At 41.9% G+C, this 21,924-nt stretch overlaps 1 protein-coding gene across 3 annotated transcripts; it reads right to left on the bottom strand.

The window, feature by feature from the left end:
- Window positions 1-999: 999 nt before the first annotated feature.
- On the bottom strand, window positions 1,000-18,559 carry UBXN2A (UBX domain protein 2A). Of its 3 annotated transcripts, XM_084512905.1 has the most exons (8): window positions 18,484-18,559; window positions 16,656-16,801; window positions 15,317-15,370; window positions 13,715-13,850; window positions 11,341-11,450; window positions 9,638-9,778; window positions 4,839-5,003; window positions 1,000-2,546 (listed from the first exon to the last, which is right to left on the bottom strand). In XM_084512905.1, the coding sequence occupies exons 3-8, from the start codon at window positions 15,355-15,357 to the stop codon at window positions 2,264-2,266; spliced, it is 876 nt and encodes a 291-aa protein (XP_084369031.1). In that variant the 5' UTR covers window positions 15,358-15,370; window positions 16,656-16,801; window positions 18,484-18,559; the 3' UTR covers window positions 1,000-2,263. The 3 variants fall into 3 exon arrangements, with proteins under 3 accessions (XP_084369031.1, XP_084369032.1, XP_084369030.1); XM_084512906.1 differs by lacking the exon at window positions 16,656-16,801; XM_084512904.1 differs by lacking the exon at window positions 18,484-18,559 and having other exon boundaries at window positions 16,656-17,394.
- Window positions 18,560-21,924: the final 3,365 nt, after the last annotated feature.

Below are 21,924 nucleotides of genomic sequence, written 5' to 3'. Positions count from 1 at the left end.
GAAAACAGTCTACCACCAAAGCTGTTGCCAGAAAGTTGATTTCAGTGAAGCACGATATACAGCCAAACACAATCAAGCTACCCAGTCTCTTAAATATTGGTAGCAGACATTAATTAATATTGAAATACTAAGTGTTGCTCCTTTCCACAAACACAATCTTCTGATAGCAACCAGAAGTGCTTTACTTACCTTAAATTTTAAATACCACCACCACCCATTTCATTTCAATCAATCTTGCATTAATCATTTAATTTCTGTTGAAATTCAAGGGTACTGTACTGCGACTTAGAGGTTTCATGCATTGTTTAGGTAAGAACAGCTAAGCTTACAATCAAGTACATGCTTCTCTCTAATACATGGCTTTACATTAAGACAAATCCAGAAGCACTAATTGATAAAATCCACTGTTATGGATGTTCTGCAAACTGAGGGTTGGATCTGCATCTGTGGGTGGCTTGTCTCTTCAATTTCACCAGGGGATTTGCACGTTTCTTCCTACTACTAGCAATCTGGTAGGCTTTGCATGCAATAGAGCGTAAGAACAAAATTTAGTGGTGTAACTTGCTACATAAAACTGAATGACACAGTAACACATCATGCTTACAGCATTGAAAACAGTTAAGAACTGCATAGTTTTCAGAGATTTGCTTTTTGAATACACTGAATACATATTTGTGCAGTTGACTTTCATTTCATTAACTGTCCTCAAATGTACTGTGAGTGCCAGAGCACTGGCACAGGTTGCCTAGAGAGAGAGGTTGCGGAGTCTCCTCCCTGGAGATCTTCAAAAGCCACCTGGACATCGGCCTGGGCACCCTGCTCAGAGTGTCCCTGCTGGAGCAGGGGCTGGGCCAGATGGACCCAGAGGTCCCTCCCACCTCAGCCATTCTGTGATTTTGTACTAGATGAGATGCTGAAACAAAGTTTTACGTCCCCATGAGTGAAACAAGTGCATCCTTAGTGTGAAGTAACAGGACTTTTAGAAAGAACTCAAGTCACTCCAATTAAATAATTTTCTATTTAAAACAAAAATGGTAAAATCCAAACTTATCTTTCATTTAACCATGCAAAAGAATTACAGCAGTGTCAATCATCCATTTGTGTAGACAATACAAACCAGTCAGCACTTATTGAAGGCCCCAGGCTAAGTCTTCACCTAAAGGCTCTAGTTCCACTCACAAACCCATGTGCTACTTAACACACAGTAGCAAATATTTAGTCCTTATGTTGATTTCCCCTTTAGAAAAACATAGAATTGTTTTTCTGTGAAAAATACACTAGGGACAAAATATAAAGTTTGGATGGAAAGTGGGTGGAGGGATAGGAGAAAAAAAAAACTCAGTTTTCAAATAAGGGTTCTAAATATCTGAAATTTGGCCATGTGCAGTTAATGCCTCAATCAGAAGGCCAATTCAGGACAGAGGCAGATATGTAGTACAAAGACAACTGTGTCCTTCTAAGCCACTAAAGCTGTATGATAAACTCCAGAAAAAATGAAGTTTCTCTGTGACAAGGCTAAAGGTGGATCTCTATCCTAGTGAGCTAGGTAGTTTACATGATCTGTAAGAAATCCGAACCCGTAGGAGAACAGAGGCAGAAACCACTTCAACCATTAATAACAGTTCAGTGATCCTGTGATGATTCCTTCAGAGCTTACTTTGAGGCACTTCATATGCAATATGCACCAGACTACCTCATTTCTATCTTCTTACACCTGCACCCACCATGTGAAGACTTGATAGAACATTCACACCGTAGATCTTGTGATAAAATACTAAAGGTACCTATATTGAAAGATTTTCAAATTCCATAGGAGTTCAAAAGTGAGCTTCCCTGCAGCATCTGTTGCCTAAATGTTACTAAAAAGAACTGGAGCAGTTTACACAATTAAAATCACTCAGTTCAGTTTCTCTTTAGTTCGAAGTGCAAAAATAATGTTTTTCCTTAAAAGGTGCTATCAGTAGTAATTAAGTTTCAGAGTACCGTTCCACCTAAGCATAGTCATTAAAGAACAGGCGAGCAAAGCTTTCTACCTAGAGAAATTCTAAGGACAATCCCTGTTGTAGTTACCTCTGCTACATTATATAGCCAGGCTTCGACCAAACTTAGTTGAAAATACTTCTGTTACAGCAGATTATAGCACAGCACGCATTCTGCTCTCTAAGAGCACGCTATGGAAGGATGATAGTGCATCCAGATATTGCTGACTACATTTTTGGTTTTGTCTAGTTATGCCTGTGCAAAGTTTTTGGCCAGTTATAAGCTAATTTGATCTTGTGCTTTTGATAGTGCTTTTTTGCTCGTTCTTGAGCTGTCCATTAGACGTAGCAGCAGTTTTACAGTCATTGTCAGGTGCTTTCAGGAGCCTGAACGGTTCAGTTGTTTTCCGAAGTCTCTGCACAACAACAGAATTTTGCAGCTTTGCTTCCTGTAGTGTGAGCGTCTCATCTCGCAGCTCTCGAAATGGCAGCGAAGTAGTCAGTGTGAAGGGAACCCTTCCTTCTGATCCTCGATACTTTGTTATGAAGTCTCTGACGTGGCTTATTCTGAGAATAAAAAAAAAAAAAAAAAAAATCAGCGTTAGAGCTCTCCAGTCCCAATACAAGACATATACACAGCACATACAGAGTCACCTCAGGAACAGAACAAGACACCCACTTGACGTAACAAGCTGATGGCACAGAAATGGAGGAAGAGACACGGGGTATCCTGAAGTGCCTGGTCCACTTGAGAGGCAAGGACCAAGGTTTACATGTTCTGAGAGCAGTCACAAGGGAAGAAGAATCTTATTCTAGGCACTCAAATGCTTCGCTACAGCTCACAGATGGTACTTCCACAAACAAACCTGCCTTTTCTTAACCAGCTGGTGGAGCTCTTACCTGAGGTTTCCATAGCCAAGAGCTAGAACAAGGACGCCTCGCGTGCATGGCACATGTAGCAGACCCATAATAATAATAATAGAAAAGGGACTTGCAGAAGTTGTCTGGACAACTGGTTAATTAGATCTAAATATAGTCTTGTACCGAAGTAGGAACAGAAGTGAATTCAAGCTGCCTGTTAAGGGGTGAAGAACCTTTCAAGTGATCAAGACATATGTTTTGTAGCAACAAGCAAGAATCAGGAGTGACCAATTTAATTAGTAAATGAAGATAACAGGATACGTCTGTACCTGTAAACTAAACACAACATCCACTCTCTGATCCCAAGCCCAACTAGCAGACTCCATCTCCTGGCAAATCCTTAAACTCATTCTCCTCCCCTATGTCCAGTCTAGCCCATGGGGTTTACTGCCTACTGGGAATCATCTGATATCAGGGCTAACTTCTGAACCAAGCCTGGATATTGTCTAGGAAAGTGCTCGTGTGCTTAGGGAACAGCCATTCTAGCCGTTCAGCAGCACAGATGCCCAAATACCACGCTGTCACTGACTACAACAGAGATAGTAACTAACTCCTGTACGTACAAGCTTCAGTTAAGACAGAGTTTTAAGTTTTGGTTGGAGATTTACAGGCAGACACCTGTGAACAGAAGCGTTATATCCACGTTGTGGTAAAAGGATATATCCCCTTATCACAAGATGGATATATGATTGAATATTTATTAAAATCTAAAAAGATCACATCAGCAAGGCTGTTCTGCTCAGATTTTTTTCCCCATGACAGTACTTAGCAGATGTTCATACCAACATTTACCATGAAGACAAAACATCCCTAAATATACTTAAACCCATTAAACCTTGGATAACAAAGCTATTAAAAGCCAGCCCTCAAATAAAGGTTTTATAGTTAAAACAGCAATTGACCCTTCAGCAGCACATCACAACGATTCAGTTCATACTTCAGGCCACTACCAGTAATAAATTAGTACAAGTTAAGAAGAAAAAACATTAAGAATCATTAGCCTTCAACTGCTGAGCTTTTCTTCTGACCAGCTGTGAAGACATACACAGTTTATCTCGACAGCAGCCTGGGTTGTGTTAAAGCCTGTGATCACTTTAAATTGCTACACAGAGCAGCCCAGGCAACATATCCTTTCCATATGATGCGACTGCGCAGCAAATTACAAATACAAGGAAGGTCTCTAAAGACAGTAGTTTGCAATTTAATGTTAAGCCATTAATCCTGCTTTCTGAAAGTTCCTGCATACATACGCTGTGCTGACACCTTCTGACTTTATCCCCATTTATAAGCCTCTCTGGGAGCTGGAAATTGTAATAATTAGGAATTAATCACATTGGATGCATTCTGGTCTGTCCATGCTGACAGGACAGACATGCAGGTGAATAACTTCCCCTGCTTAACTCTGGCTCTCCCTGGAGGTTCCTCTGGCTCAGCTCAAAATCACATCCTCCAGTTCCTTTTGCACGCTGGAAAAAAAGCAAGTGGATTTTCTGAAACTCAACATCTGTCTGCACTCAACAACCAGAATTTTTTTTTTTTAAACTCAGTGATTTGCTCCAGATGTAGTCATTTTGTAAGAGATTTGTCATCTTAAAAGCTGCTGAAGTCCACTTAACTGTTTCCTCCAGCAATGAACAATACACACACCTTCACATCCACTGAACTACAAAGAACTCCTACTGTTTCTTCAGCAGATTTCCGTTTCTACTCAGTTATATGCTGACTGGTAACATCAGTTCATTTCTCACACTCCTCTTGTTCACCAAAAAAATGTTCAATTGCTCAAAAAAATTGAAAGGATGTATTCTAGACACAGCCAAACAACAATCCATTGTTAAGCGAATTGAGGAGGTAGATTACTTAGAGAAATTCTATTTAAAGTCACAGGACAAATAATTCAGATCCAAGTACATCTGACAGTGCTAGAAGAAGTCTTACCTGTGTGAAACGTTGAATTTCTGAATGACCCTTTCCCCATCAGCTAACCAGATCTGGATGTTGGTGATAGGCTCCAGGTCATTTAAGGGTACTACAGGAAGGGGTCTCTTGTCACCAGCTGCTTGATGATCCTCTCTTACTTTAGAGACTATCCTTGGAGTAGCACTGGAAAGAAAAGCCACAGGAGGTTATGCCTTGTGCATACACCCAGAAGTTTGAACCACCATCCAGACCTCTGCTTCAGGAGCTTTCTGCCTTGTGTCAGGGTTGCACTGCTGACTTAAAAATAAATAAAAACTACAGGATTTCTGGCATGTCAGCTTAGAAAAAAAGCACCAATACTTTCTCTTCATGCTACAGACTTCATCATGCTGAAGCATTCCAGTTTGTTCATGGTAAACATTTTACAATACAGTAAGGAACTTAAAGCATTAACGAATACACAAGAGATGTGAAACTGAAGATTCGTCATGCATTTTTTGCACTCTAATCACACAGGTGAAGCTGCAAGGAGCTTAAGTATCAAATCTACATACTCAACGTTAATTTTCAGTGTAATGTGATTACAGTAATTCAATTTAACTCAACGCTGTTAGCCTTGATTTAGACCCCAGCGTCATCTATTTCAGCTTAGAGGCATTACTTATACGTCAGAGGAATTGACTTGATGTAGAAACACAGGCTGATGCATGCAACATTTGGATTTTGGTTTCTAAAACACTTTAAACAGCTGACTATATAGTAAGGGCAAAGATCCATGAAGTGGCTTGACAGAAGACAGGGACCTCAGTCCAAGTGCATGGTTTTTGGAAAAAAAATTATTGGCAAAAGCTGTGGTTCTGAAGTATCTAGAGCTCAGTGCTTCTGTCAGGGCTAAGGTTGCTCAGCATGTACTGGTTAAGTCATCAGTGAGGCCTGATCCAACAGGCACATCCTCAGCACATGTAAGTATAACCAGATGGCCGCTTGCACAACAAGAGCAGTGATTTAAGGAGTTACCATCTCTTCTGAGCTCAGCCGTGGTCACTGACTGCATGAACGTTTCATGATGATTTCAGAAAAAGCTGTCTTTGCACAGAAAATAATCAGTTATTGTTTCTGGAGGGAGAAGTCAGTAACCAATGGCCACAGAATAACAGCTCGTAACAACGCCGCATCTGCTTCGCAGACAAACCCCATCCTTATGTTCTCATGTGTGTTAGCTTAATCATAAAGCAGAAAAAACAGCTAATTTTTCATTAAAAAAAAAAAAAAAAACAAAGATGATTAATGACTTGATACATTCAAGTCATTAAAGTTTGAGTCTTGGGCTCAAATCCTTCTCAACCTGAAGTATGTCAAGAACTTTTACTACCCACTGTTCAGCTAAGTGCCCGAACTTCCAGGCTATCAGCCACCACAGGCACTTTTTATTTCTTCCACAGGAACTCTGCAAGAAGAATGAGTCAAGGCAACTCATTCCCAAACTGTAAGAGGTCTTCACTGCAACTGGAAGCACAACACGGAAACGAGCTGGGGTGCAAGAACAAGGAACCCCCAGATCCCAAGATGCACTCTCCAGGTCCAGGTTACTTCAGATTAACCACCTGCTGATTTATTTATCTCACATCCAGCTTCTGGTCATGCTTGACCTCAATACACAGTAAACCCTAGCTGCCCTCCAGAGCTGGAAAAGAGCTTGAGCACCAGCAAGGTAACGTTAAACAATCTTTGGACTGGAGGTTAAAAAAAGGCCAAGACATACTTAAGTCCAGCAACGATTAGCTCTCCCCAGCTACTTGATCTCAGTGTGTTTCAGCTCCAGATTCTGACAATGAAGCGTGAGCAGTCATGTGTGAGGTACATGTCTCCAGTACAGGCAGAAGCTGGAGGCTGCCAGGTGTCTGGTTAGCTTGGGCTGAGCTGCTTTTTAGCTCCATCAGCTCCAGTTGTAGTTCAGACAGCTGTCTCACATGCATACACGTTTTGGTGTCATTCTCAAACCAGCTCCTTCCTCACGGTCACGCCTCAGGAGTTTGTGGTAGGCACTGGAGATGATTCTTTTAATAGCAAGTATATGTGAAATCGGAACCAACATATTAAATTAATATAATAATATAATCTGCAAGAGAAAGTTAGATCTACTTTTTTTTTAAAAAAAAAAAAAAGTATTTCTAAACTTTTCTCTTGTGGAACTGACACAAAGCCATCTAGTGGTGGGAACTTTTGACTAAAAGGCACAAATCAAAAACCTCAGTCTCTTGTTATTATCTGAAACATCATAAACGCAGCATCAAAGCAAACATCATCCCTTTTAAAAGCCTATTCCTTTTACATCTTCCGTTAATAATCTTGTAAACCAAGAATCAAAGAGACATTAGTCTCCAATCAAGTTTCCAAAAAGCAAGAGCCTAAGATTTAAGTATTGTGCTTACCCAGACTAACAGTTATGAAGCTCAATGAACAATATTTTAACTTAATGAGGTTATAGAGCAACTCTATTTTGCTGGAAAAGATTTCAGTCAGCTTGACTAGCATGCTTCTAAGGCAGTCTTTAGAATGCATTGTTAACAGAAGAGTGTGGTTGCAAATCCTGGTTCTGTCAAACTACTAAATGCAGCTGAGCAGGGCTATAGAAAGCTGAACATACCCATCACCTATGTAGAGTCCTAACTTTTTTCATGGAAAACCTTAAGTCTCATTTTTTCCCCCCATACAACATAAATGGAGAAGATGAAACTCATCTGAGCTACATTTAAAATAGAATTAAAAAAATCAGTTCTAGTCCATCTATTTTTCCCCCCCTCAAACAAATTTAAATGAGCTGGTCAGCAGAACAATTCCTATTGGGACTCCAAGATTCACTCATAATTCACCCATCTGGGAACAATGGCAGGAAATCTATAGAGACTGTTACAAAATGTTTAATTGATAAGCAGGTCACAAGGTAAGTAAGCCACTCAGCCATTTGTCTCTCTCATTTCTGATTAAGCACACAAATGCAGCTGTGGGAAGGGAGTTCTATAGCTCCAAACCTGCTATAGGTCTCAGACACCATTACTATTTCCCCACAAAGCTCTTCTGCTGAAGGAGCACCACTTGCATGTAATGGACATTTATTAACATCAGGCAGCGAGCAGCAGTTTATGGAGCACTTATGGCTCGCGTTCCCAACATCAGCAAAATATTTAATAGCCTTGAAAGAAAAGGCTCTCATACCGTAGCACTGAATAGACCGAAAACAGAAGGGAGGAGGAAAAAATAAAAATAAAATAAGGCATTTTATCCAGTTCATAAAGAAGAAAATTGCTGAGCAAGTTGTAGGATGTCTCCGTGTACAAAACCAGTCAGCTGAAATCCACAGAATAGCATGTTTCCAGAGCCTAACTTGCCCGCTGGGAAGCCAGATCATTACTTGCTGTAGGCATGACAGAGCACGACAAGCAACCTGCCAGTTAGTCCTGGTGAGCAGCAGAAACCCAGCACACCGAGGGTCTTTAGGCTTTAGCTACCTACACGCCTGCTTATAGATGAAACAATTAAGTTCTCAACCTTTGTTTGGTCAGGATTTCAGTGCAACCAGAAGGAAGACTTGCAGCATCTCAGGCATTTCTCAAGGGAGTTTTTTCTCTATTGACTGTGCCTACCCAAGCATGTTGCAGATGAATAGGCTGTGCTACCACAACAGGAGAAACCGATAAAAGATGCTCGCTTCTCTAAGGCAGCCCGGAACCTCTCACCCTTTGCTGTATCAGTCTCTTACTCTGCACATTATCACCTTCTCCCCTGCCTCGTCCCTTTGTACTGGGGTCATGCTTTCCCTCAACACCAAGCCCCTTCCACAAAAACAAAGCTGATCACTTAAGGCTTCAGCACCATCTGGTAACCCCAGTGGGCAGGTAACTAAGCAGTCCCACCTCTGAAGGTTTTCTGTAGGCTCCTGGTCACTATGCTCTCCTTGCTAGGCTGAAGCTTGCTTTTATATGCCCCTAAGTCTTCTGTGACAGGGCTGTATGAAACGGATGATGGGGCACAAGAAAGCAGAAGTCACAGGGATTGACACAGGTAAACTCCTGGCTTACTCCTCCACAACATTTTGCCAGAAATACATTGCTATACACTTATAAATCAAGTCCAGTTCTGTTGTTATTAGAGGTTGACCCTCTCCACCCCCAAGAAAAGCACAGAATAAAAAAAGATAATCAATGTAATATGTTGGAATAACTGCAATAAATTCAAAGTTAAATGCTTTGAAGAACTTGAAAGAAGTTTGAAAGAACTTGAAAAGAATGCAAAATCATCTTGCTTCTCCAGCTCCCTTTGAACACTTGCATTCCCCTCTTCTCACACAAATTACTGTACGTACAGCTTTAACGGTGCAACTTTCCTTTTAACTCACAGGATAGAAGAGTGACAGCCTTTCAGCTGGAAACGGTTATTTGAGGAGGCAAAGACAGACACCAAAATCCTGTGCTAACAGGAACCCAGCCAGTAGATTATGGAAGCTGATAATCCCCTATACAGGCTCTTCATGGTGGACACAAATTGAAACAAGATGAGTTCAGACTGGGAATAAGGAAAAACATCCCCGGTGAGGACAGCCCAGCACTGGAACAGACTGCACCACCTCCACCCTTACAGGATTTCAAGACCCAGCTGGACAAAGCCCTGAGGAACCTCATCTGTCCCCAAACCTGACCCTGTTTGGAGCAGGAGCCTGGCTTAGGGAACTACAGAGGTCACTTCCAACCTGAATTATATGGTATCTACATAAGCATAGTTCCCCTCAGCTCAACCACAGACCACATCAGACTACTTACCTTCCTAATCTGTAACCGTGTCCAGAGAAGGGATGAAACACTGGCTTTTTTGATGACAAATACACCTCATCTTTTTTATCTTCCACCTTCACATCAACCTCCTCCTTCTCAAAAACTTTTCGTAGTTCAAAAGGCAGTTCCCTTAAGAAAAAAGATGTCAAAGAATTACTGAACTGTTTTCAGGATGTAAAACACATTAATCATTAATACTGGTTTCTGTGTTTATTGTTATAAGGATTGTGATTTTTTAAAATAATTTACTATGAGTTATGCTAAGTGCATGACATGTAAACAACTCCAAGTTCCTGAACTGCAAATTAATTAGAAATTGAACAGTAAGAAGAGAAATCATGCCAAGTCACTGAATGATGTTCATGTTTACTCAGCAGTTGCCACTCCAAAGCACATGACATGTAGAAGGTTTAGTGTTACCACATATTGCTGTAGTAGGTTCAATTTTTTTTTTTATACCCATAGTAAAAAACAAAAGAAAAAAAACACAATCAGCTTTTAAAAATAAAGACTGAGGTTAGAAACATGTTTAATTACAGATGAATGAGAAACCCAGCTTTTAAAAGTTAGATCCCTAACAGTCACGCTCCTCAGTGCGATACCATCACCTTGACAATGCTTTATTTGCATCGAGCAGAACACAACACAACTCCTTTGTCTAGGAGCTCTGAGGCAGACACCACGTTTCTTGGCGGCGGTGCTCAGCTGGCACACAGGCTGTACCGAGTGCTACCCTACCACCAACAATTATGCAGGAGCCATCTTGTAATTACTTAGCATCTCTACAAGCAAACTGAGAAAGGGAGGTGGCAAACTTTTGATTCATGCACACGAATAAGTAAAAGGCTTTAAACTATGCAGTTAATTGGCACTGCAACCAATACAAGTGACATCCATGAAGAAACAGTGAAGAGTAAAATAAATATTTTTGATAGGCAAGTAAAGTTCAGAAATGACCGAAAATACAGTAACTTGTTTCACATTCGTGAAAAGGAGTTATTAAATTGTATCCTCTATATTATTATTTTCTTCTCTGCATTCGTACAGCATGAAGAAGTGGACTACAAATTAAAGCCTGAAATCATACTGGTTCCTACGTTCAGTATGCTATTTTAATGCAATACTGCATCAAACGCTGGCAGAAATCATGATAGCATGCTCAATTTCAGTAGTGGGATAAAAGTGAGATCATTCTATACACACAAGTGACTGAAACAGCAAATTCGTACCGGGAAAAGATGACTGCAATTTAAGGCTGATCAAAGCTTTTCGGTGCTACATGCAGTAACTGTGCCCACCAAAAAGGCTTTTCATCAATAAAAGGAAAACAAAGACCATAAAACCAGAAATGCTCAGCCACTTCTACACGCTGAATTTGTTAGTCAAAGCACTATTTGAGCAGTAGCTATTACGGGGCACAATGACTTACTCTTTATTTCATTCTGCACCTGCTGTGCTTCCTACCAACATTTACTTTTATCTATTTTATCAGCAACTGTACGACTACTGCGACTGAAAGCTATATTAGACCTGTGGATGTTAGAAACCATCAGCCCAGGAAATGGGACAGACAGCCAGCTGTACTCCTACAGGGCTACTGCAGTGCAGCAATGCCAAAAATGTGGAGTATGAGCAAGCTGCTAACCAAAGCACATTAACTCGGGCCGATTAAGAACACAAAACTCACTCACCCCTTTTTAACGGAGTCCAAGAACTGTTGGCTTGCAACATCAGCGTAGCTCCTAAGTTCACCATCGTTTACCGTAAACCCGTTTTTCCAAAGTTTAATGATTACATCAACCTGGGGAGTAAAAGCAATTCTCACTTTAACACTGAAGTAAGTGAAACCAGCTCGACATACCATCAGTATCCTGATTTTAAACTATCCAGGTCATGGACTAAAAATACGGAGGGAAGGCTCCCTGTAATCTGTTTTGGCCCCATGCCAACAGCCAGAGTGACTGCAAGGGGTAAGCGACATTTCTAAGTATCTTCTGTCAGTCAGGGTTAGAAATAAACCTCCCCCCCCAATCATTATGCATTCTTAGGTCAAGAACACCCCTATTCAACAGTGTATTAAAAAAAAAAAAAAAAAAAAAAAAAAGAGCTGGAAGATCCCAGGCAGCTGCAACTCTTCAAGAGCTCTAACTTGAGATCACATGTGCCTGGTGTTGAAACACCCACCACCAGAATAGTGCAGCAGGGATCTGTTCGGGTACAGCCTTGTTCTGTTCATTCAGAAGGACTTTCTGTTGGCAGGGCATTGAGAGAGTGCATGCAGAAGCCTTTTGCACAGAAAATGCAGCAACAAGGATCAGAAGCATTTGTTTAGTCCTGGGTACATTCAAGAACTTGGTGTTAGGGGAGTGAAGAAAATATATTCCCAGTTATTAAATAACTGTAGCAGAGAACATCCACTCCTTGAATTTGTGGCCTTCAAACTGTCCTCAGAAGTCGCTTCAACTTTAATATGGCTACATCTTGAATTGAATTTTTCTTTTATACACATTATGTCATTTAAAGAAGCATTTAGTCATCCAGGTCAGATTCCTGAAATAATGTTATCTTGACAGATACTTGGCTATGTGAGTTATATGAAACAAATACAAATGCAGAATTCACCTCAGCCAGAAATTAGTTTGTACTTGGCTTGGTGGTACCTGACATTTTTTTGTTTCCCCCTGCCTTTCTGCAGTTTGACGTGTCAGAGCACGATTGCTACATAAATACACACTACATGCAAGCTACTGAATAAAATTCTTTCATTTTTGGTAATCTGTCAGAAAGGTACATTACACTCAGCAACATCTGATCTCTTTAAAAAAAGTCTTGTGTCTCATGGCACTAATGCATATGGAAGGGGTTTTCATTGTGAGAAGGTCCTTCCGCAATGAACCAGTAAGCAAGTTTATCAGCGACTCATTATAACACATCAACTTCTCATTTAGACATTGACACAAGTACAAGAACATTTTCAGAACCGCAGGTTAAAGCATTGCCCCCACACTCCTTTTCTGACTTAGTCAGAGATCTATGAATGTAGTTTCTAGTAACACCCGCTCCAAATTTCTCCCTGACATTTTTATTCTTCACGGGTTTTTCTCCGGCCCCTTCCCAATCACTCGGGAACAACAGGAAAATAAGAAAAGGACAGAACCACTGACATAAAAGTCCATACTAAATATCCCACTATCACCAGAACTATACAAAAGAGAGCAAGGAAAAAAAGTCTGGGCTATGTCTCTTCAGAAGAACGCTGTAAGTCTTTAAAAGCTTCCCATAAAATAGTTGTCACTCCTTGCACCTAATAAATAACCAGCTCTCTCTCGACTGATAAAGTGCATTAGCCTTTGCCAGTACAAGTCCTAGAACAAAATGGTTTTAGTGTTTTTTGTAAGTATTAAAAGCACAGAAGCATAGCCCTGGTTGAATCAGAGATAGGAGATTGGTCCAACTGCTGTCTGACTGGGCTCCCCAGTACAGGAGGGACACGGAGCTACTGGTGAGAGTTCAGAGGAGGTCTATGAAGATGGTTAGAGACCTGGAGTTCCTGTCATACAAGGACAGGCTGAGAGCTGTGCCTGTTTAGGCTGGAAAAGAGAAGACGGAGGGGAGACCTCATCAATGTGTAGAAATATCTGAGGGGAGGGTGTCAAGAGGATGGAATCGGTCTCTTTACAGTTGTGCCCAGCAACAGGATGAGAGGCAGTGGGAACAAACTGTAGTACAAGAGATTTCGGCTGAATATAAACTGACATTTCTTTACTGTGAGGGTGACAGAGCACTGGAACAGGTTGCCCGGAGAGTTGTGGAGTCTCCTCCTCTGGAGATACTCAAAACCCACCTGGATGCCATCCTATGCAACGTGCTCTAGGTGATCCTGCTCAATAGGGGGGTTGGACTAGATGACCTTCTAAGGTCTCTTCCAACCTCAGCCATTCTGTGATTGTGGGGATTTATCTACAGGTATCCTGGATGAGACCGCTGAACCTCCTGCATTCATTTACCTGAGTATTCCTGGAGTGCTATTATGCTAGACATGAGTATTTTCAATTCAACACCTACCTGGTTCTTGACTGTAGTCGGGGACATACATATTGCACCAATCTTCTGAGCTTCTTCAAAAAGGTTATCTACAAAATAGTCTCGGTTTTGTTCTGTACCATTCAAAATCTGATCATCAGTTCTTGACTTACACATCCTGCAGAACAAAGGCATACATGAAAATGATACTCACATAAGATGATGTTCACATAAGTCGACAAGCAGTTACCCTGGAAGTTCAGTACCAAAAGGCATACTCCCCTGTACCCAACTTACTTTGTTGTTACAAACAATCAGGTCAGCTTTGTATTGGGACATTTTACAGCTTACAAACCTTAAACTGCTTTTACCTGTACTTCAGAAACACAAACTAAATGACAGTAGAAGAAGGTGAACTCATCTATGCAGAAGCTTCTAAACTTGGTATAAGAGCAAGGAATGCAAGTTCAAAAACCTGTACCTCTAATTCAGACCACCACAAACCAACAAAAGATCTTCCTCAGAGCTTTTCTATAATACAGGCTTCAGTGACTTCCTTTCCCCTAAGTTTTAAAAAACACATAAAGCAAAACTGCCCTAGCATTTAGTGCTCTGCCCCAACTTGAACCTGTCCAACCCCAGCACCACAGACCCACTGTTATTGTCCTTGAAAGTACATTAAAGAAACTGGAGAGTTAAGTGACTCAACCCCTCTTGAGCACACTGGAGAAATACAACAGAAGATTTCTACACCTCAGAGACTGCCAGAGTATTAAAAAAAAAAAAAAAAAAAGCATCAACCACATCTTTTTATAGGCCATTGTATATGCGACAGCTGTTTCTCTGTTAAGATTTTCACCAAAAAATGCAGATATATGCAACCTGAACGAACGATTATCTTGCAGTTTAGGTTCTCTGCAGAGTTAAGAGGATTATGCAGGTTTTGGAAAACATCGCAGGAGTTACTTCTATTAGAGATTCAGGAAAATCTATTTTAAGCGATTCAGGAAAAAAATCTAGCTTTTAAAAAACATCCAGTTTTATGTAAAACTCTACACTAAATTTAAGAAGAGCAACGCTTACTTGAATGGTAACCAGGCACATTTGCATAAAAAGGAATTACTGTTTGCAGTGCATCTATGCAACATTAAGAATCCCTAAGGATTAGCATACTTCAGTAAAAGAAAAACTCAGTGACATTAAGAAAGTGATTCAGAAAGCATGCTGTACCCATTTTAGTCTTCTAACAGAACAAAAGAAACTTGGAGCATTAACCTACGTATTAACGATGCTTTACCTCAGAAATATAAATGGAAAGCCAAACACCTCCATATTAAACGTAGAAGCACACAGTGAGTTAGCAATCTGTAAGCCTGCCTTTCTATTTTAAGTAAAATATTTATGCAGTTTCTTGCATCAAGGAAATACTCCAGGTACGTGAGAAGTCTTTAAGCAAAAAAAATCTGTCCTCTTGAAACTTTAGTGTATATGGAGCAGCTGGATATAGGGGAAAAAAAATACATTCCAAAATTTTAACAAAAAGTTTAAAAAGTCATGACAGGACACACAAACAGTAATAGGGAAGGAAAGGAAAAGGAAAACTGAGGGGTATGGAAGGGGGAAAGATTGGACACTAGCACCTACCATTCTTCCTTCACAGTTTTGATATTGTCCATGTCTTTCATTGTGGCACTTCTCCTACATACAAAAAGAAGATCATTAAAAAAAAAAATAGACAAAATGCCTAGCATTCTTGCCTATTTCTGCAACTGTAATACACTTTCTAGTTCTGCCTGTGTTGAAAGTAAATTTACCAGAAAGCAGAACCTCCCCACCCCAGCCCCCAAGTCTCCAGATGGTTCTTTGTTTCCCCCAGTTTCCAGTTTGATCACAATGAACCAAGCATCACTTTCAGGCGTTCAAAAGGAAGATTACTTTCTCATAAAGTACAAAATAAATTCCGCAACAATCACGGGAATTGCAAATACATGTTCATGCTAGGTGAGGAAAAAGATCACATTCCTGCTCTGACAGACAGGATTTAAAATCCCCTGATTTCTGGCAACACTGCGAGACAGCTGCAGACAAACTGCACCGCCACTGCAGGCATTCCAATGACCTTCACTTCACTGCTGTGCATCACCCAAAAGAGCAGGATTTGTCAGGTTCACTTTCTCTCTCCCTACTACGCCTCAACTTACTGGTGCAGCATTCAAGAAACTGCATACTGTGAAATATTATTTTCCAGCTGAATTGTAGATGAGAAGAAAATCCTGTGTTTACGTGTACTAAACATACTACAGGATTGGTTTGCTGACTCAAAAGAAAGGAAGAATGTCATACCTATCTTGTTATGCTCACTTCTGAGCTCTCCAAAAAAAAAAAAAAGTTACAGAAAGTAACAAAAAGCTAGACACCCAAATAACACCCTAAAATTAATTAGACAAGCCCACTGAAGAACAGAAATTTTAGAATTGCAGCTATTTAAGGAGTTATTCCTGAATACTCGGGCAAAGGTTACAAAGATGATAGTCTGCTCTGGCAGATTTGGGACTAAGTTAACATAGCGTACATGGATATTAGCCTCAAACTAAGCAGGGACAGCCAATGCACTACTGAAAAAAAAAAAAAAAAAAAGATAAGCACAGCAAGACTAAAACTTTAAGTTTTAAAATGGTCCTGCTATCTAATTTAATGGATGACGTAAAAGGGGAAACAGCGTTCACTGTAATGCTAAAAAAAGAAGCATAAGCGTTCAGTTCAGTACTAGTTCATGTTCCTCAGAGTGCTGCTATCAGTAGTCTTTCATCTCGAAAGTTAAACCCTTGTTTCTACGCTTTCTGTAGAAATGTATATGAGCCTTCAAAAAAAACATAACCACGAAGATTTAGTCTCTATGACTACAACAGGTTTTAAAGTTTAGGCAGCCTTCAATTCAACTGGCTCTGCTAGGCATTAAATCAAAACACTATGCTTAGCGTACCTTAGACATGTCACACAAGATGTGGTACAGGCTTGGTTTTGTTTTTTTAAACAAGTATTCTGCCAGAAAAGTATACTCAGGCAAGCCTGTGCCGGTGCATTATGACCTTGTAAGCGTATCTGATCACTGCACTTGGAACTTCGCACCTGCGCTCGGAAAAAATGAGCTTTCAGTAACAAGTAAAACGAATTTAAAAGTTCTTAGAAGTATTTTCTCTAAACTTCTCTCAGATCAAGTTTTAACATACTTGTGAACACAGGTTTAAGGCAAAAAATACTTTTTTTAACGTGCACCTTCCTATGTTTCACTATGCAGCAGTCTATTCCCCGAAGCAGCAAGAGCCACCTCTAGCCATCTGCGTTTGTTGATTTCTCTGTGACTTGTCACCAGAGCTGTTAAGAGACAGCCACAATGAAACAGCTTTCCAAATTAATTCTTTTGCTCCATCAGGCTGGCCTCCAACACGCACGAGCACTATTCAGAACCGGTCAACTGTGAAAGTCACCGCTCCTTCTAAAGTACAACCGCAATTATATTCAGAAGGAGTGTCTGCGCTAAAACACCACGGTAAAGAAACGAGTCTATGCAGCATATTGGTGTTTATGACCCAGGAGCCATTAGGAGATAGCGATCAGACGAATGCCATAGCACGAGCAGTTCAGCTCAGCAAGCCGAGCACAAACAGCGCCGGGCAGACGTGCCTGGATGCCGCTTGAAACCTTGGGAGTTTCGGTTCGTGCTCTGCGTCTGTGACGAAACTGAGCTGAACTTCCAGCTGTGGAAATTAAGTGAAATAAAGAGGGAGATTGAAGCTGCCAGCACCCCAGCACACCGTATCTGCTGCCTGGCCTTCCCTGGTGTAGCTCAGCTCCTCCAGCCACCAAGCCCTGTCCCCCTGAGGGGCTGCGGAGGGGACAGGCCCCCTCCCAAAGCGTGACCTCTGCCTACCAGCTCTTTGAAGCCAGCAGCTCTCCCCTACGCATGTGCTGACCTACTCGTCTTGGCAGATATTTCTGAGTTCACTATTTTCGACCTGATACATCCAGGAACTGCAAGGCAAGAAAAATGACCCGACGCCACTTCTGAGCTGTGCTGTGAAGGGCAGAAGCATGAAAGGAAGCACGTACGGCCCCGTCATCCTCCGATGAAAGGAAGCACATACACCCAAGGAAGGTTTAATGACGAACTTTTACAGAAATTAAACTTCCCAAGCCAAAAGCTGCTGAAGGCACAGAGCCCTACCTATGGCTGCAGCACCTGCAAAGCCAAAACGCAACCCCGAGACAAGTGACTACAGGCAGCAAGCAGACGGAAAAAGAAGACACACACTATATATAACAGCCTGAACGCAACTTGTACCTTCAGGTAAAAACCACAGCATAAAGGTCTGCACTGCAATCAGCTGCTACGAACATAGTTTTGGGGAGAAAATCCGGAAAAAAAAGAAAAAAAGAAAAAAAACACGTCCCCACAGGGGTGACCTCCCCTGAAGCACCCCAGCCAAAAACAACCCCAACCCCCCCCCCAGTTCCCATCGGGACGGCTCAACCTGAAGTCCCCCGTCCAAGCACAAGCCCAAACCCCCCCAGCCCACACGGGGGAGGCTCCCGCTGAAGCCCCCCAGCCCACCCCGCTCCCCAGCGGGCAGCTTTAGCCCGGGACGGCGACACAGTAAAGCGTCGAAAAAACTCCCTGGCTAAACCCAACCCCCCGGGACCAGCACCAAGAGCCCCCAGAGGAGCAGTACAAGCCCCGAAACGAAGCCGGAGCCCCCTCGTTGAGCCCCGAGGGAGCAGCCGAGCTCGGCGGGACCCCCTTCGCCACTCACCCACAGCCACCCCGCCAGCGCCCCGCGCTCCTACCGCGCCTGCGCCGCGGCCGCCGCCATTAGAGCGGGGAGGGGCGCGGGGCCCCGCCCCTTCCAAGGCGAAGGGAGGGGCCGCGGCCGCCATGTCGCGGCGGGGTGGGGGTGGGTGGAGATGTTGTGAGGGGGGTTAGAGTCCCCCTGTCGCGATAGGCTCCCTCAGGGAGCTGGTGGTGGTCTTTAAGGGGGTGGTGTGCTTGGTGGTGTCCCCTAGTGCCTTGCTGCTCGGGACGTTTTCCTCCTCCTGCCTGTGCTGAGGACAAAAGAGGGGTTTTGCAGCTGGGGGGGACGGGGAGGTGACCCTGAGGGAGCCCATAGGAGGGGAGACGGGGTGATCAAGTGATGCCCGCACCTCACAGGCTGGAGATGTCTCCGTCTTTTGGCTGCGCGTTGAGTGCGGACACCTTGTTCTGCTAGAGGGGCTGAGGAAGGGCGAGCATGGAGCTACCGGCTCTGCTGAGGCTTTGCACCAAGTCGGAGGGAGCAGGGAGCTGGCTGGAAGGCAGAGATCCCAAAGTGCCCGCAGGAATCACAGAATCAGGATCATTAGGGTTGGAAAAGCCCTCCAAGACCATCTGGTCCAACCACCACTATCACCCACTACACCATGTCCTAAGCACCACATCCAACCTCGTCTTAAACACCCCCAGGGACGGTGACTCCACCGCTTCCCTGGGCAAAAGGAGGACGGGGAATGGCCTCCAGAGGAGCCTGCAGGTCTCCAGAGGGACCTGCGGGTCTCCAGAGGCGCCCACAGCCTTCACACCCCGCTGCGGCTTGACGCAACGCCTGGTGCTGTCAGGAGCTATCCAAAGCAAACACGGGCAGAGCCGAGGGAAAGCAGCAGCAGCGTGTGCCTGCCTGCTTTTTAATAAGTTCTTTTTTTGGCTTCGCTAATCAGGGATGTGCTGTAAACCATTTGGAATTAACCTGAATTGGACGGCCACGACTAACTAATGCACAGTAATTAATAGGAAATCCGCTGCGAATTACCAAGCACGATCAATAATAATTCTAAAAGCAAAGGTAATAATACTTCACAGAAGGGTTTCTTTATGTTTCTGCAATCCTTTAATTCTAACAACTAAAATTGTGTTTTTCAAGAATATGATTGAAATAAGACGTTTAATTTCAGAGTCAGTGAAGGTGAGTAAAAGAAGGAAAATCTGACCCTTGACAGTTCTAGCTTATTCCTCTTTGTAATGTTGTACATGACATTACACTAAACCCTTTGAAGGCAGTTTGGATTAAATTTTAGCTGGATGAAATCTAGCTGCGGCTCCTGCCTACAAATCTTCAGGGAAAATAGTAAAGAAATTAGCCTTTTGGTATAAAGTACATGGAGTCTCTTATTTCAAAATAGAGATTTCTGAGATTCTTCTCCCTGATGGTATTTAATGTTTTAAGTAGCTTTGAAATTGTTGGATAGGAGGTACTTGGTGGTTACAAGTGCTACTGCTTGATTCTATTTTTTTTGAGAGAGACACACATATAACTTACTACAAGACTGTCATATCACTGTTGAAAAGTTTAAGGGATTTAAAAGTAAAACTTTGGAAGGCTGTTCAGTGGTGCTGGACATACTCATATTTTTCTGTCAATATTTTAAGTACATTTGCTCTGTTACACTAAACACACCAGCTCAATAATAAGCTGAACATCTGCTTTGGGGCCCTTTCTGCAAAGATTATATAGATCCAAAGGTAAGCATGGCAAAAGGCAAGATTGGACTTACTCGCTGTAATGTTGCAGGCTTCTCAACTGCAATCAAGTATTGATTTAGAAGATTAGATCCATTACTGAAAATCAGAGTACAGCTGGAGACATGCTGACCTACTACAATAGGAATCGGTGTCCTAGTGAATTTAGTGGTTTTTGATAGCTCTTCTAAGTAAAGCTGTTTTACCTCAGGACTAGAACTTGACAAAGCATAGGAGTAAGAAAAATTAAGGAAAATCTTACTGTGTCTACAACTCCGATATAATGTAAAAAAACACTTTTTCTTATAATCTGGAAATGTTTACGTTAGAGCGTTGTTACAATCAAGACTTCACTGAAATCCTTTTAGATTCTGTGCATTTCATAGAGCTTATTCTCTGGCAAGAAATAGTACATGACATGAACAGTAGCAAATGGCCCTTTTTTTTTTTTTACTGAGTGGTGAATAGAAGCAAACAGCCTGCACTGAGTTCACTGAAAAAAAAAAACTATAACAGGGCATTCATGAGATGAATACAAACATCTCATGCCCTCTTTGTCAGGATACATCAGATGCACTGGTGTGGATGACGGTAACAACCCCTGAACGTGTTTTATAATGTAGGAGTGAATCGCAATGCCGACAAAATAAAGCACTGTTTTAGCTGTCACCACCCATCCTGCTAGGGACTTGGAAGGCCCAATGGACGTTTAATTTTGAAGCGATATTTTTAAACCATATATTTAACAAGGTTAACTCACGTCAGAGGAAAACATCAGCCACCTATAATTAGACATCGACACATTAGCTATATTGATTGACCTTAACTTGAGATAGCCATTGTTGCCTGAAGCCTTTGTAATGAAGGAAGCATATGCAGAACGGGAAGGGAATGGGACTGTAAAATAAATAGGAAAACAGATTACGGTTACTTTCTACTTGGGAATTCCGTTGACAAAGACAGCACATTCCTCTGCACAGTGTCCTTTTCCCACGTGCTCCTTGCAGGAATGTTAACTGGAGGCTGCCACACAGGGAGAAATAGTGTAAGGAACTAATGTGGCTGGAAAGTTACTGCAATGGAAAGTGAGTCATTGTTCTATGGGAGGCGTTGGGTGAATTAGCATTCACAAAGTGGGTGTTACCCCCCATGCAAGGAAGCATCCAGATGTGCTGCTGGCTTGTTGGACCATAAGTCCACGAGCAAAATGAATATAGCTTCAAGTTTAAAAATACCATGGAATGCAAAAAACAAACAAACAAACAAACAAACAACAAAAAACATGACAAATTCAAGACAGCCTGAGCAACTGTTAGTACCAGATAACACACATTTGGAAATAACATATGATGTGAATTCGCAAAACAAAGACACTTTCAAGTGAAGTTACAATTAAGATATGGTGGTGTAGTTTATGAGATCGTTCTTGGATGCATAACAAGAAAGCCTATTTTTGAAGCTAGGATTGTGTGTGAGCAGTAGGGAGATTTATGAGCAAATAATGTTTCCGATGGACTTTCCATGTGACCTCAATCAAGTTATTACGCATTCAGATGCTCCTAATGCTTATCTACAAATGTGTTAATAAATGCCTATTTATATTGTAAGCGTTTTAGAACAGAGTCTGCTTTTTGTGACAAAGCTATACATCACCCAGCATACTAACAGGCTGGGAGTACTCCTTTCATATGATTAATGATCATAA

Source organism: Aythya ferina, assembly GCF_964211825.1.
Source record: "Aythya ferina genome assembly, chromosome: 3".
NCBI lineage: Eukaryota > Metazoa > Chordata > Aves > Anseriformes > Anatidae > Aythya > Aythya ferina.
This window is presented reverse-complemented; position numbering and strand designations above follow the sequence as displayed.